General features: G+C 42.6%; 2 protein-coding genes across 4 annotated transcripts in view; both read right to left on the minus strand.

The window, feature by feature from the left end:
* Positions 1-16,027, minus strand: part of MARK2 (microtubule affinity regulating kinase 2) — a 190,332-nt gene that overhangs the window by 161,011 nt on the left and 13,294 nt on the right. For both annotated transcript variants that reach the window (XM_087880894.1, XM_087880895.1), the window contains one exon: positions 6,454-6,504. The gene's annotated coding sequence lies outside the window, so the exon portion shown is untranslated. The remainder of the gene's footprint in view (positions 1-6,453; positions 6,505-16,027) is intronic.
* Positions 947-16,027, minus strand: part of SPINDOC (spindlin interactor and repressor of chromatin binding) — a 28,744-nt gene continuing 13,663 nt past the window's right edge. For both annotated transcript variants that reach the window (XM_034426178.3, XM_034426177.3), the window contains 2 exons: positions 6,454-6,504; positions 947-2,755 (listed from right to left, as the gene is read on the minus strand). In XM_034426178.3, coding sequence (XP_034282069.2) covers positions 2,322-2,755; positions 6,454-6,504 — 485 coding nt within the window. In that variant the 3' untranslated portion in view covers positions 947-2,321. The remainder of the gene's footprint in view (positions 2,756-6,453; positions 6,505-16,027) is intronic.

Here is a 16,027-nt window from a genome sequence, read left to right on the forward strand (position 1 = left end):
ATGCAGGAAACGGCGGCTAAATTGGGAAAACACGGATTCTGTTTCTCAAAACGACTCAGAAAAACACAACACCTTTTAATACACACGGCGCCCGATGCAAAGCTTAAATGGCTGATTTTTGTATCTGCATGCGTGTACACACGCCAGCCTCCTGCTGTGCTCCTTCCTAGCTTTGCTTCAATGACCCCCCCCACCTCCGATCCGAGCAACACCCCTTCCATGTAGCAGTTGTTGACGGTGGTGGGTAGCGAGTTCAATTTCTCCTGTTTCTCTCTTTTTAGACTATTTTGTACTTTAAAAAAAAAATACCGCCTCTCTCGCCGTTTCGGTTCCTTCCTCCTGCCTGCTGTTTCTCTCTCTTGCTTTTGTTATTTATTGGGACCTGACTGTAAAAGGCCTCTCCTTAATTTATTAAATGTGATTTCTGCTTTTTGTAATAAGTCTCTCTTTTGAAGTGGGGGGAGGGGGGCAGGGCGGGAGGGGTGCAAGGGGTCCCCCCCCCCAAAATGGTGACTTTTAAATTGCCTCCATTGAAAGCCTCTCTGGACGAGAAACAAGAACGGGTTTGATAAAACGAGTGTCATGGAAGGACAAAGGCTATTCTGACTTCTGTTCCATCCGTCGGCAAAGTCCCAATATTTGACAATATTGGGGACGGGTGAAATCTAAAAATTGTTACTAGCGGCAGGGAGAAAACATGGCATCTTGCAACATACGTGTGCGCCCCCCCTTCCCCGCTATGTGTTTGTGGGATCAGAGAGACCCCAGAAGCAAATATACCGAGAATTCAAATTTACTACGCAGAGGAGTCTTGTCTAGGAGTTGGTCCTCTCTCTCTCTCACTGGCTCCTTTTTTTAAAAACAAGTCAAAGGCGCCCTCATGTGGTGGATTCTGAAACTGCAAGCAATCCAAAAAGGGAGGTGGAAGGGGGGGAAAAAAAGAAGAGATTTTTCAGTGGTTTTATTGTAATTAGCAGCGGCACGAAAGGATCCTTTCCCTGGAATAGGCGAGGACATTGATCTTCAATGATCTTCGTCTACCTTTAAGATTCAACTATATAAACCTGCTTTCGTCTACTACAGCGAGAACGTCGGTCCACCTCTGCATTAAGGGGGGGGAATTTTTTTTTCTTTTTTTCCCCTTTTCTTCTCTAAGTCAAAGGAGAGGGACTCGCTTGGCCTCCTGCTCGCACCTGTTGAGCAGCCCACCCGAAAACCTGGATAAGAGGGTTAAAAGGCACACACAGAGAAAATGGCTGCTCCTTCGCACGCTGGTTTTTCAAAGCGTTCGCGAGCCAGATGCAGGGGGATGGATCATCGTTCAGCACAATTTACGGAGCTGGCCGCCTCTTTTCTTTGCTCGAGATTTTCTAACAAAAGACAAATTCCCTCCTTTTTTTTTCTTTTTCCTCCCTTGCAGGAGTACAAGCGAAGTGGTAACCGCAACACGGAACTCAAAACGTACATAAGATAGATAGGAGACCGCTCGTAGAACATAAAATATATATATATATTTTTAGTGCTCCCTGTGGTTTATGAATCTTGTTTATAAAGGCCCAGGCTGATTATTTGTAATCCTCTGGTTAAATCAGGAAGGAGGGGAGGTCCCTTTAATTGCAGAGAAATACAGCGTTGGCGATGAAAAATGAACTTCCCGGCTGCAAAAAAAGGCAGTCCCAGCAATGAGTGTGTGTATATATATATATATATATATGTCTTATTTATTTCTTGCTGCAGTTTTCGTGGGGACAGGATGTAAAAAAAAAATGTAAAAAAAAAACAATAATGAAAAAAGGCGAAGGATCCGACTGCAACTCAAAAAAAAATTTCCCCCTGAGTTTCTTTTTTTGTTTCTTTTCTTTTTTTTTTTAATAAACCGACCCTGAAATAAGGGGAAGGCAGTGGCAAAAGCCTCCCGTCTCGACTCGCTGATTTAGCGGCGACTCCGTTCTCCGCTACAGTGTGGAATTTTGCTGGTGAGGAGAAAAAAAAAAAAAAAAAAGGCTGGAGCCTGAGAGAAATCAAGAGCTGCTTCTGCTTAGGATGGAAAAAACAAAAGTTGAAAACAGAAACAAATAATATATATAAAAAGCAGAATTAAAAGACTTGCAAAATGGCGGCAGAGTTAGCTCAGAATCTGTTCGGTTCTCCAGCAAGGGAGACGGGAGCGATAGTGTTGGGGGCGGGGCTTCCGAGGAGGGGGTGGAGCCTCCTTCCCTCAAGCTCCGCCCCTAGATTCCTGCCTGGTGGTCCACAGAATTTGGTCTCTTTTAAACCCTTTCTCGCGGCTTCCCGAGTCAAGTGGGATGGAGAGAAGCCTGTCACTTCCTCGGGGCCTGGGCGGAGGGCTGGCACCGGTTCTCCCAGACTTCGCGGATGGTACGCCGGACTTCGCGCGGCATCTGCAGCGTCTCGGCGTGGCACTGGAGGATGTGTTGCTTGACGGTGGCAAGGCAGATGCGCCGCAACGGGTACTCACAAACCATGCACACCAAGTGACCGGTGGCGTCGTCAAAGTCCACCAGGAACCGCGCGCGCCACGAGGGGTTGAAGCCTTTCCCGAGGGCGGTGGAGGCCTCCTTGCCAGCAGGGGCACCCCTTTTGGCCGCTCCCCGAACTGCCCCACAGTCTTTGGGGCGGCTGTCGGCGGAGCTGCCCAGCCGGCAACGGGGGGAGAGGGTGTCCTGGCTTGGGTGGAGGTGACCGCCGGTGTCCCTGGAGTGAAGCCGCAGCAGGGAGACGGAGCAGTCGCGATCTGGGGAAGAGAGTCAAAGGCGCGCATCATCGGTCAGGATAGCGTACAGGTAGTCCTCGACTTACAACCATTCTGTTTAGCGTTCAAAGTTACAACGGCACTGGAAAAAGGGACTCACGGCCATTTTTCACACTTAACGACCGTTGCAGTGTCCCCGTGCTCACCTGATCAAAATTTGGATGCTTGGCAACTGACTCATACTTACGACGGTTGCAGCGTCCCGGGGGTGTGTGTGTCACATGACCCCCTTTTTGTGACCTCCTGACAAAGTTGGATTCGCTTAACAACTGGGTGACTAACTTATCAAACTGCAGTGATTCATTTCAGAATGGTGACAAGGTAGGTCGTAAAATGGAGGCAGAACTCACTTAACAAATGTCTCATCTAAGTGACAGAAGTCTGGGGCCCACAAACAACTAAGCCTTTTTTTTCTTTGAGCCGGGGGGGAGGGGGTTGGACTAGAAGACCTCCAAGGTCCCTTCCAACTCTGTTAATTTTGTCTCTGCCCATCTAACCGATTCAAACCGTGGAAAGCAACGTCAAAACCAAGGAGACATGACTTAAAACTGAATTAAAGTACGTGATATACACCACACACAGAATGACTTACCGGTCGGAAATATCCCTTGCTATCCAGGTGGCCCAGCATGGGGCTAGCTAGAACTACCATATTTTTCGGAGTATAAAACGCTCCGGACTATAAGGCGGAGGAAAACAAAAAAAAAAAAAAAAAATCTGCCTCTGCCTCCCAGCAATTTGCCTCCTTGCAACAAACAGCCTGTTTCAGTTTCAGTTTCAACACAACCTGATTAGCACAAGAAAAAAAAATCTGCCTCCCAGGAATTTGCCTCCTTGCAGCAAACAGCCCATTTCAGCTTCAGCACAGCCTGATTACCACAAGAAAAAAAAATCTGCCTCTGCCTCCCAATTTGCTTCCTTGCAGCAAACAGCCCGTTTCAGCTTAGCACAAGCAGCTGATTGTCGGTTGGATCGGCCTCCCGACGATCAGCTGTTTCAGGCTGCAGGGATTGCCATAGCCTATTGCTGCCTCCGCGCACCCCATTTTCTGGAGGGCTGGCGGGTGGGCAGGGCTACATTCGGTGTATAAGATGCACCCAAATTTTCACCCTCTTTGGAGGGGGGAGAGTGAGTCTTATACTCCGAAAAATAAGGTAAGTACATTTTTCTTTTTTATTTCTGTTTTAATCTGGCATAATTTAAACAAATAATTTCCCCCTTTCTAGTTCCTGGACTAGGGATTCGAACTGCCGACCTTTCTGATCGACAAGCTCAGTGTCTTAGCCACTGAGCCACCTAGTCACCCCCCAACATACAAACACTTTTAAAACAAAGCTTCTGTGAGGCTAAAAATGGCGCTCACAGGCCAAAATTGCCAAAATATTTTGCAATTCAGCAGAGCGCTTTTTTCTCACGATATGGATGGGAAAATAACTCTCTGGGCTCCTTATTGTAAAGATTATTAAAATCAGAAAGGAAGAGAACAAACAAGAGAGATTTTAAATAATAACTAATAACAACAACAATATCATAGGTCCTTGGGAAAGACTCGATAGGTGGACAAGAATGCCAAATCCGGTCTGAAGGTCTGCCTCCTGGGTTTAATAATAATAATAATAATAATAATAATAATAATAATAATAATAATAATAATAATATCTCTCGTTCTCAATAATTTGGCTTCCTCTAGTTCTTCCCTGGATTTTTAAATCTCTGCAGGCAGACAAGTCCATTGGTGGGATTCAAATAATTTAACAACCCGTTCTCTGCCCTAATGATGGTGGCCATGGTGGGCGTGGCTATGGTGGGCGTGGCCATGGTGTGTGTGACAGGCAGCACACGGCCTCCTGCACAGTGGCGGGATTCAAGTAATTTAACAACCGGTTCTCGGCCCTAATGGTTCTTTCCAACAATCAGTTTGCCAAACTGCTCAGAAAGTTAACAACCGGTTCTCCCGAAGTGGTGCGAACTGGCTGAATCCCACCACTGCCTCCCCCGGGAGCAAAAATGGGCCGCGGAGAGGCAGCGCCGAACCACCCCAACCCTGGTGCCCTGTTTTGGGCCTAGTAGGCCACCCTGCACTTACCTGGGAGCCAAAACGGGGAAGCGTGGGGATTCCTGGAAAGGGCGGAGCAGGGCCAGTCAGCAGTTTAACAATCGGTTCACACAAACCGGCTGAATCCCAGCCACTGGACAAGTCCCATCCAGACCCCCTTTTAAAACTCAGTAACCTAACTCAATGATGTGCAGGTTTTAGCTTTCTGATATTATTTGTTTTTTTATTCCCCGCTGAAGGAGTGGGGGTGGGGAAGAAACAAAACGGGATCCACACAATTGTCAAATAAATAAAAATTAAAAAAAAACTTCCCGATTCACTAACTTTTTGACACGAAGCATGATAGGGAAGTACCTATAATGAATGCAGAGCACGGATGTGTCTTTCACACACAATTTGACGACACCCTCTGCAACTAAAAGCAAGGAGATTTGGGAGATAATAGGGAAGTTTCCCTTCCCACAACCCAGAATTAAAAACTCTGGAGTTCTCTTCCACCCCTTAGGAACCACAGGCTGAAAGTCAAAGGCCAATCTAGTTTTTTTTTTAATCTACTGATTTACTTAATCTACTGAGTATATTATATTATACTATAATATAATATCAGCTAAACTACATTCAAAGACTCTGAGCGATCCAATATTTGAGGGGGCTGCCACAGAGAAGAGGGGGTCGACTTGTTCTCTGAACCACCCAAAGGCAGGACAAGAAGCAACGGATGGAAACTAATCAAGGAGAGAAGCACCCTGGAATTAAGGAGGAATTTCCTGACGGTGAGAACAATTAACCAATGGAACGACTTGCCACCAGAAGTTGTGGGTGCTTCATCACTGGAAGGGTTTAAAGAGATTTGTCCGGAATGGTATAAGATCTCCTGCTTAAACAGTGGGGTTAGACTAGAAGACCTCCAAGGTCCCTTCCGACTCTTGTGATTCTGTTTACAATGGCTGCTGTTCTTTGTAGCAACAGCCAGCCTCTGAAATTAGGAATGGGTTGCCCTATTGCAACAACAACAAGAAGAAGGGAGCGAAATAATTTGACTTTTCCCCTGTATTTGTGAATTTCCCAGATGGCTGAAGCCTCCGTTACACAGCTGGATAGGCAAGTTCTGGCTGGATCCAGCTGCTATGTTTTTCAGGCTCCTATAATTTTCATCGGAAGTGCTCACATTTCCAAAATCTGTCCCCCAAGGATGGAGTTGGCATACAAGGATGGCCAGCAAAGTGGAGTTAAATGTTGGTTTATCTCCTCTTCCCCCCCCGGTCTACACGGATGCTAATTTCTGCTTGATAAACTGTAATTCTCTGCAAACTTTCCCAGTTCCTCTGCAATTGATTTCCCCGCCCCCTAAAACAATGAGGACTGGGGGCTTTAAAAAAAAAAAGAAGACGAAGAAGAGAAACAGGCACAAGTTCTTCAATTGGTGTCAGCGCTAATGTTCAAAACCAACATTGGCCGATGGACAATACAGAGATTTTCCCTCCATGGAAAGGAATCTTTTTACTGGGCAATATTAGTGACCTCTGGCAGGGGGAATCCACTGCTGATCCCTTCCCGCCCAATGAAACACAGTCTGATGTAAAACAAAGACCTATTTTGGATAAACAAAAAAATTCATGCTTACCCACTGTTTTCTTCCTTGCGTTTGTCTTTGCTCCAGTGCCTTCTGATGGTTCTACAACCGAAAAACATCACAGTTGTCGTTGTAGGATACGCACAATTCAAATACTCAGCTTCTGCGCCCCCCCACCCCCACCCCAAGGCAAGTAGTTTTCTGCAGCTTTGGGGAGCAAATTGTTCTGACGTAGGCTTCCTTAGAAATTAAATGCACAAACTTAGTCCCGGCAAACCTCTTTAATTCATACGGCTGTGAATTCCTTTCGTTTACAGTCTGCAAGGCTTGGTAAAACAGTCTTTCAGACGAAGGTTATCAACACCCACCTTATCTCCCGTGGAACGCTGCCAGAGAGCTAATTTCCAGACGCAGGGCAAGGCCAAACTTGGCACAGAGTCACAAACAGAATTTCTAAATCTTGAATCGGCCAAATGAACTAATTGCTTCCTGCAAAAGCTCACATCCCGTTTGCTCTTCTTTTATGTCTTATGGGAGAGGCCAATCATCTCCAAGCCTTACTCCCAAGTTGACCCTGTTTCCTTTAATTGTTCCTGTCTCCTGGCAGCTCTGCGCATGCGCACACTGGGAACAGGCTCCCGCTGTTCTTCTGCCTCGCTGATGTCAGACTCTGGAGACTCCAGAGGCAGCAAAGAACTACCAGATGGCCCTGGCCCCCTCTCTGCCTCTGACTCAGAGCCCTCGTCCGAGCCTTCCCCAGACTCCAGGACTGGACCACGTTCCTCCCCAAACCTCCTCACTGTCCGAATATTCTGTCAGCTCTGCTGGCAGGCCACAACACAAATATCAAGCCAAACACCAAAAGAATGCAGCCTCTTTGGTTATAGGCAGTCCTCAACTTATGACCATTTGTTTAGAAGCCGTTTGAAGTTACTTTGGCGCTTGAAAAAAGTGACATGTGATCCGTTCTTGGACTTATGACCACTGCAGCATCCCTTGTCACTGCGTTATTTTATTTACCAGCTGAGCTCATTATTTCTGGACTGTCAGACTCTCCGTAGCTTTGCCAACTTCTTATCAGTAAGCTACGTGTTTCCGTATCCACCCACATTCCTTCACTTGCTCTTCACACATCTTTTTCCTTTGTTCTCTTTCCAGCAAGGTCCGGCTGAAAGATAGCCGGCCCAAATTATTTTTCAAAAATGTAACAATTAACTTTTCTTAGTTAGTGAGGTGTTTTATTTTCTTTATAACAAATAAATGAGTTTTATTAGAAACCTTCCTTCGCGTTTCTTTTCAGATTATTGAAACAAGGATAAGCCACGATCCATCTCCTCCAAACCAGGGTAATTAGTCCCAGAGCCAAACATGGGATTAATAAATGCCCTGACATTCTGGTAGCAGAGGATGGTTTGATTTATGGCTTTTCCCTTGTTTTTTGTTACTTCTGATAAGAGCGCATAGGCAATTAGTTTTTAGCTACTGAGGTACGCTAATTATATTGCTGAGATGCCGAAACAGAAGTAAAACAAATACAAAATGTATTTTGCTGAGAAGGTGGCAGAAAGGAGGTTTCCAGATTTCCAGCCCCTTACTACAGCCACACGCCTGGAACAAGAAAAAGCCGTGGGAACAGAAATGGAGACAGATAAGACAGAAGCTGTTTTTGAAGATGATGATTTACGACTGAGGTCAGTAACATTTTCTTCTGATCTTCCAAGCTCTGAAAAAGTCTCCCCAGAACCTTCTGAATTTGTAACACTCGGTGCAAGGACTGCTGAGCAAAATTACTCCCACGCAGAGAGAGAAACAATTCATTATTCTCCTCGAAGCGCTAAGCTCACCCTGGATGAGCTAGCCATGAAAGCCTACCGTATAAAACTCTATGAACAGCAGCTATCCCAAGCAAAAATGGCTATATCTATGCTTGAGCAAGATATGGGAGATAACTTAAATTTTTCAAAAAGCGCCATATTGTCTTTTTGCTCAGAGCCAAAGACATTCCCCCTGGTGGATCCTGTGTCAGGCCAATTAAGGCAAAGAACACTGCATACGTCACATGAAAGTCTCCCTGATCAAGTTACACATGTCTTACATAACCACTCCTACTCTAAAGCATACAATGCCCCATATGCAAAGCTGCCCGAAGCTAAAGGTGCAGCACCATCTGCTGGCAAAAGTAATTTACTACAGGAAGCTGAAATGCCACAAGTGTTTCCACAGGCCCAAACTCAAACACCCCCTGGTGGTGATGGTGCCCTTTTAGATGGAACACAGCAAAGGCAAATGATTGCATCTCCAGCAGGCCACGCCAATATTGCAGCTCAAGCACAAATGGCAACTGGAATACAGCAGATTCCAGTGCATCAGCCACAGCAGCTACAAATGCCTGCATATGTGCCCCAGCCACAAGTGCAAATAGGGCCACCTCCTGGCCCACCTCCAATGGCACAACCAAGACCATTTTTAGGTCCACAACAGGCACAGCAAATACCACAGGCATTTCTGCCAGCACAGCCAGCATACCAAGTGCAGGCTCCTCACCAGGCATTTTCTGTCTCTCCACTAACTGGTGAGTCAAAACTAAAAATGTCAGGACACAATTACAAAGCCTGGGTCAGTGAGATTACACTATTGCTTCTTAGAGAAGGCAGTCACTGTATGGTATTTAACCCACCTGCTCAACCTTGGACTTATGCAATAAGAGATTTAGAGATAAGGGCTCGCACAACATTATTGATGTCCATGGATACTGAACTGCAGGTCACTTTTCCACCAAATACAACAGCCCGTCAAATTTGGGCTGAATTGGAAAATTGCTACAGGCCTATCTCAATTGAATCTTCATGTTTACTCATGTCTGAACTCCACGGTTCGAGATTGAAACCCGGTGAACAAATTGGAGGACATTTGACCAAACTGAAAGGTCTGAGAACAGAATTGAGAGAAAGAGGCCATAACATTGAAGATATTCAAATGATCAGCATCATTATTAACTCTTTGAATTATGAATGGAAAGATGCTGTTACAAAGATTAACCAAGTCCCAATTGCTCAACGCACAGTGGACAATGTCTGTAGACTTTTAATTGAAGAAGAGGCATTCATGCTAGCCACACCACATTTGAGAGGACCACCCGCATCAAGAGCTCCAGCTAGACGCCCCTTCCGAGGAAGGACCTACGCTCCAAGGACGCCAAGATGCTACACCTGCAATCGTGTGGGACATGCCACCCGGGATTGTCCCCAACGAGTTCCAGCTCCTGTCACGTACCAGCCCAGAGGAACAGATTCCAGAGGCAGAGGCAGAGACAGAAGACAAGGTCGTTGTGGTCCCCGGCGTGATCCACAAACTCCACTCGCCACACTGGCTTTAACCAATGATCCACAACCTCAACCAGAGTATGACAGACGACTCCTGTGGACTTTGGACAGTGGTGCAGCATTGCATGTTACCTACAGAAAGGAACTTTTCACAGAAATGCACGAGCCTGAACCAGAACTACGTGAACTTTATTCTTTTTCAAATCATCCTTGTCAGGTCAAAGGAAAAGGAACTGTTTATGTTGAAGAGCTCGATGCATTCATTCCTGATGTTTATTACATACCAACAGCAACCAGTAATTTGCTTAGTCAGTTTCACTTGTCTAGAATGTTAAAGTTCCAAGTTCACCACCTTGAAAAAGCAAGTTACATAGTTAAAGATGGAGATATTGTTGCTGAAACCATATTAATTGGTGGTGTTTATTACTTAAAGCCAAAGCCTAAACCACAAACACAGGCAAGTATGCAAACTCCAAAAGGGCAGAGCACAGGCCCAGAGAGAGATGCTCCAGAGAGAGATCCTGTTGCTACCCCTAAGGCTCCTAAAGCCAACAAAAATAGAGTTGGTAAACAGGTTGCTCAGAGCAAGCCTGAGGTTCCGCATAAAAATGTTAATGTTGAGAATTCACTAACAGGTAAACCTTTGCATTCCAGGTGTATCCACAAATGGCATAGAAGATTGGGGCATGCCAGTTTCCGTGTTCTTAGGAAGATGCCGGAGTTCGCAAAAGGTTTGGATCTAAAGGGGTGTAAGGTGTTTTTGGATTGTGCTGTATGCAAGAAGGCCAAATCCAAAGCAGCAGCCATTCCCAAACGCGCTACACGCCTGTCAACACGCATTTTTGATTTGGTTCACATTGACATAGTTGGTCCATTCCCGCCATCATTTGGTGGTAGAAAATATTTTCTAACAATTGTTGATAATTACTCTAGATATGGATATGTATATCCTATGAAAGAAAAATCAGAGACTTTTCAGATCTTTAAAGACTTTGCAACCTTTGTTTCTACCCAACACCAAGTTCGCATCGCCAGAATCCAGAGTGATCGTGGTGCCGAATTCATGTCTCAGCGTTTCCAGGACTGGATGCATAAGAATGGAATTCTTCATCAGACTTCAGCCCCTGACACACCGGCTCACAACGGAGAGGTACTGCAAACCATGATGCGTTGTCTCCTAGAAGACGCCAACCTTGATATGATATACTGGGGTGAAGCTATAAAATATGCAAATTACATTGTCAACCGTACTTGGAGCAGTGTAACAAATCAGACTCCTTTCTTCATGTTGTATGGCTACAAGCCTGATCTTAAAAACATCCATATTTTTGGTTCATACGCTATGGTGAACATTCCCTTAGCCCAAAGAAGAAAAGGAGGTCCAACAGCAAAGAGACTGAGATTTATGGGTATTGATGATAATTCAAAATGGAGCAAATTTATTGACTCTAAACATGCAATTGTGATTTCCCAATCTGCTAATTTTGAAGAAGATATTGACTGGTCCAGGATTCATTCCAATGATCCTGGAGTTTATTTTCCTAGAGATGATACTGCTGATGCTACGCAGATTGATGATCAAGATTCCACTGATTCTTCTCAACCCGATGTTCCGTCTTCGCAAGCCGCGGATGCTGACGCTAGCGACGAAAGTGAGGACGAGGACGAAGAAGAAGAAGACTGGACAGTTGTCCCGAGACGTTCCAAGAGGGCCACAAAAGGGATCCCTCCACAACGATATTCTTGGCAACTGACAAAAGCACCCTTGCCTTTGATTTGCAATGTTACACTTCCACCTGATAATTTCACACAAATCAAGCAGCTCCCTGATTCAGAGCAAGACAAATGGTATGAAGCAATGCAGGCTGAAATGGACAGTCTAAAGAAACTTAAAGTATTTACACCTGCAAAACCTCTAGCAAACAAAAAGGTCATTGGCACTCGATGGGTCTACAGAATCAAAAAGAAACCAAATGGTGAGTCATTATACAAAGCCAGACTTGTAGCTCAGGGTTTCGCTCAACGTTATCCTGAGGACTACACAAATACCTACTCACCGACAGTCAGAACTGAGAGTGTAAAAATTGCTTTAGCAACTGCAACTATCCTTGGTTTAGAAGTTTTCCAGTTTGATGTTGACACGGCTTATCTACATGCAGACCTAGACGAAGAGATCTACGTGAAAAATCCTCCAGGATTCCGACAGCAAGAAGGGGATATCTGGTTCCTAAACAAAAGTCTTTATGGTCTGAAACAATCTGGTTTAATGTGGTATTTATGTCTTACTGACAAACTAAATTCAATGGGCTTTATTAAGTCCAAAACTGATGAGTGCGTGTTCACAAAAAGATCTAACAATGCATATGAGATAGTTCTTGTTTATGTTGATGATATTGTTTATATTGGTCCAAATAAGCAAATGAGTGAAATTTTTGCCAAAGCTTTGCAGAGATACTTCACATTGAAATTATTAGGTCACATTAGTACTTATTTAGGTGTTCAGATTGAAAAAACACAGAAGGGGTTTAGTCTTTCACAAGAAGATAAAATTGAACAAATTTTGCATCATTGCAACATGAAAGATGCTAACACAACAAAGACACCCATGCAAACAGATTTTCACAACTTGACACAAGAAGAAAGTCCTGAGTTCGAGGATCAAACACTTTATCGTTCAGTCATTGGGTCACTGTTATACATTAGTAGTTGGACCAGACCCGACATTGCACTTAGCGTTAATCTCTTATCTCGACACGTAGGTAAGGCAAAACAGTTTCACTGGACATGTATTAAGAAATTATTGAGATACCTAAAATACACTAAACACATGAAGTTATTGTTAGAACCAACACATACTGATTATGCAGAATTATGTTGTTATGCAGATTCTGATTGGGCAAGTGATAAGAAATCACGTAAAAGTACTTCAGGTTATATGATGTTCTTAAATGGATGTCCTGTTTATTGGCAAGTACGTAAACAGAATTTTGTTTCTTGTTCATCTACTGAAGCTGAATATGCTTGTGTTTCAGATGCATGTAATTCTCTAACTTGGTTTGATGCTTTAGTCACAGATATCTGGACACACCCAATCCGACCGATCACCGTGATGGAAGACAATGAATCGGTGGTTTATATTTCTGAATCTCATTTTACAGGTTCTAGATCCAGACACATTGACATCCGTTATCAAAACATAAAACATTTAGTGAAAAAAGGTTTTGTCAAAATGCAATATGTATCTACACATGATCAAATTGCTGATATGCTCAACAAACCACTTCCAGCAGCTCAACACGAGTATCTGCGTGAGAAGATGTGCCTTATTTGATGATGAACTGATATTAGCTCAACTGGCAAAGAAGGGGAATGTCACTGCGTTATTTTATTTACCAGCTGAGCTCATTATTTCTGGACTGTCAGACTCTCCGTAGCTTTGCCAACTTCTTATCAGTAAGCTACGTGTTTCCGTATCCACCCACATTCCTTCACTTGCTCTTCACACATCTTTTTCCTTTGTTCTCTTTCCAGCAAGGTCCGGCTGAAAGATAGCCGGCCCAAATTATTTTTCAAAAATGTAACAATTAACTTTTCTTAGTTAGTGAGGTGTTTTATTTTCTTTATAACAAATAAATGAGTTTTATTAGAAACCTTCCTTCGCGTTTCTTTTCAGATTATTGAAACAAGGATAAGCCACGATCCATCTCCTCCAAACCAGGGTAATTAGTCCCAGAGCCAAACATGGGATTAATAAATGCCCTGACATCCCTGTCGTCAGGAGATCACAATCTGGGCGCAATCCAGCTTAGAAACCCAATCGGGGATTGGATAACCTGTTGTTAAGTGAGGCATTGCATGACGGCGCACGATTTGACGACCTTCTTCAGCTGTGGTCAGTACGCGAATCATCACAGTCACTAAACGAGTCACCACACAGATCACGATTGCCAACCTTCTCAGGCTGGCTTCCGACAAGCAAAATCGGTGGGGAAACCGGCAGGGAAGGTTCCGCATTGTGAACATGCGGTGACTCGCTTAATGACTGTCACAATTCACTTAATGACTGCAGCAAAGAAGTTGTGGGTCAAGTGATGCCTCACTTAACAACAGATTTCCCGATCCCAACTTGGGGTCTTAAGTAGAGGGCGATCTGTCTTTCTTTAAAGATTTGTGACAAAATCACAGCAGAGATAAAACCAATTCAAGTGAACTGAATCAGATAGTCCTCGACTTACAACAGTCCATTTAGTGACTGTTCAAAGTTACAACGGCACTGAAGAAAGGGACCGATGACCCTTTTTCACACTTACGACCACTGCAACATCCCGAAGGTCACGCGATCAAAATTCAGATACTTGGCAACTGACTCATATTTATGACGGTTGCAGTGTCCTGGGAGAGGGTGTGTGTCATGTGATTCCCTTTTGCGACCTTCTGACAAGCCAAGTCAGTGGAGAAGCCAGATTCGCTTAACAACCATGTCACTAACTTAAGAACTGCGGTGATTCACTCCTGTGGCAAGAAAGGTCGCAAAATGGGGCAAAACTCACTTAACAAATGTCTCGCTTAGCAACATAAACTTTGGGCTTAGTTGTCATAAGTCAAGGACTATCTATTTTATTTGGCCAAATCTGATTAAACACACAAGGAATTTGTACCTGGCACAGAAGCACTTAGTGTACATGCAAAGAAATAATAATAATAATAATAATAATAATAATAATAATAATAATAATAATAATAGAAAATGAGACTGTGAAGATCTTGTGGGACTTTCGAATACAGACGGATCGTCATTTAGAACACAACACGCCAGATATCACAGTTGTCGAAAACCGAAATGTACAGTTTATTGATATCGTGGTACCAGAAGATGCCAGAGTCGGAGAAAAAGAACTGGGAAAAAATCATGAAATATCGCAACCTGGCCATCGAAACTACGCAATTATGGATGAAACATGTAACAGTGATGCCCATTGTCATCGGGGCACTTGGTACCATGTCCAAGAATTTTATAAGATACATCAACAAATTGCAGCTTCCTGCAACAACAGCAGCGGAACTGCAAAAAACTGCGCTACTTGGAACATGGTACATCTTAAGAAGGTCCTTGGTTGACACCTAGGACGCTGGCAGCAACCTGTTTCAACCATTAGCACCAGTCAATGGTATTTGTGATGCATTTTTGAATGTTCAGTTGACAAGAGTTTCATGTTTAATGAAATAATAATAATAATAATAATAATAATAATAAGTTATAAACTTTCATTCATTAACATGAAACTCAAGTCAACTGAACATTTAAAAATGCATCACAAATATTATTGACTGGTACATTTTTAAATGTTCAGTCGACTGAGTTTCATGTTGCTATTATTATTATTATTATTGGTTAATCTTTAGTGAAATTCACAGCCTTTGAGGCTGGTTAATAGCTCAGCAGCTCGAGTCCTAACCAAGGACCTAGGAACTGTTAAAGTATCGTCGGAGGATGTAAGCTGTTCCGAGTAAGGTGGTTTTTTGTAGAGTCAAAATGTTCAAGTCCGGTAAATTTAGATTAAATTTATTATTTAAATTTAGATTAAAATTATTATTATTATTATTACTATTATTATTATTAATTATTATTTATTCTTCTTATTATTATATATTTTATTCATTAAACATGAAACTCAGTCAACTGAACATTTAAAAATGCATCACAAATATTATTGACGGGTACATTTTTAAATGTTTAGTTGACTGAGTTTCATGTTTTTTATTATTATTATTATTATTATTATTATTATTATTATTATTATTATTATTATTATTATTATATACTTTATTCATTAAACATGAAACTCAGTCAACTGAACATTCAAAAATGCATCACAAATAGCACTGGTATTCATTATCTCTTGAGTTTCATGTTTAATGAATAAAGTATATAATAATAATAAAAGCATGAAATTCAGTCAACTGAACATTTAAAAATGTACCAATAATATTTGTGACACATTTTTAAAGGTTCAGTTAACTGAGTTTCATGTTTAATGAATAAAAGAGATAATAATAATAATGTAATACCACCAATAAAAGGGGAAATAAAGAAGATAAGGATCTTATATATATTATAATATATATAGATAGATAGATAGATTAGATAGATAGATAGATAGATAGATAATATATATATATATATATATATATATATATATATATATAGATAATATATATATAGATAATATATATTATCTTATATATATTATTACAGCCACACCACATGGATTAATAGACACTAGGCAGAGAGTTAGAGGATC

Source organism: Pantherophis guttatus, chromosome 18 (assembly GCF_059756535.1).
Source record: "Pantherophis guttatus breed Tessera chromosome 18, ASM5975653v1, whole genome shotgun sequence".
Taxonomy (NCBI): domain Eukaryota; kingdom Metazoa; phylum Chordata; class Lepidosauria; order Squamata; family Colubridae; genus Pantherophis; species Pantherophis guttatus.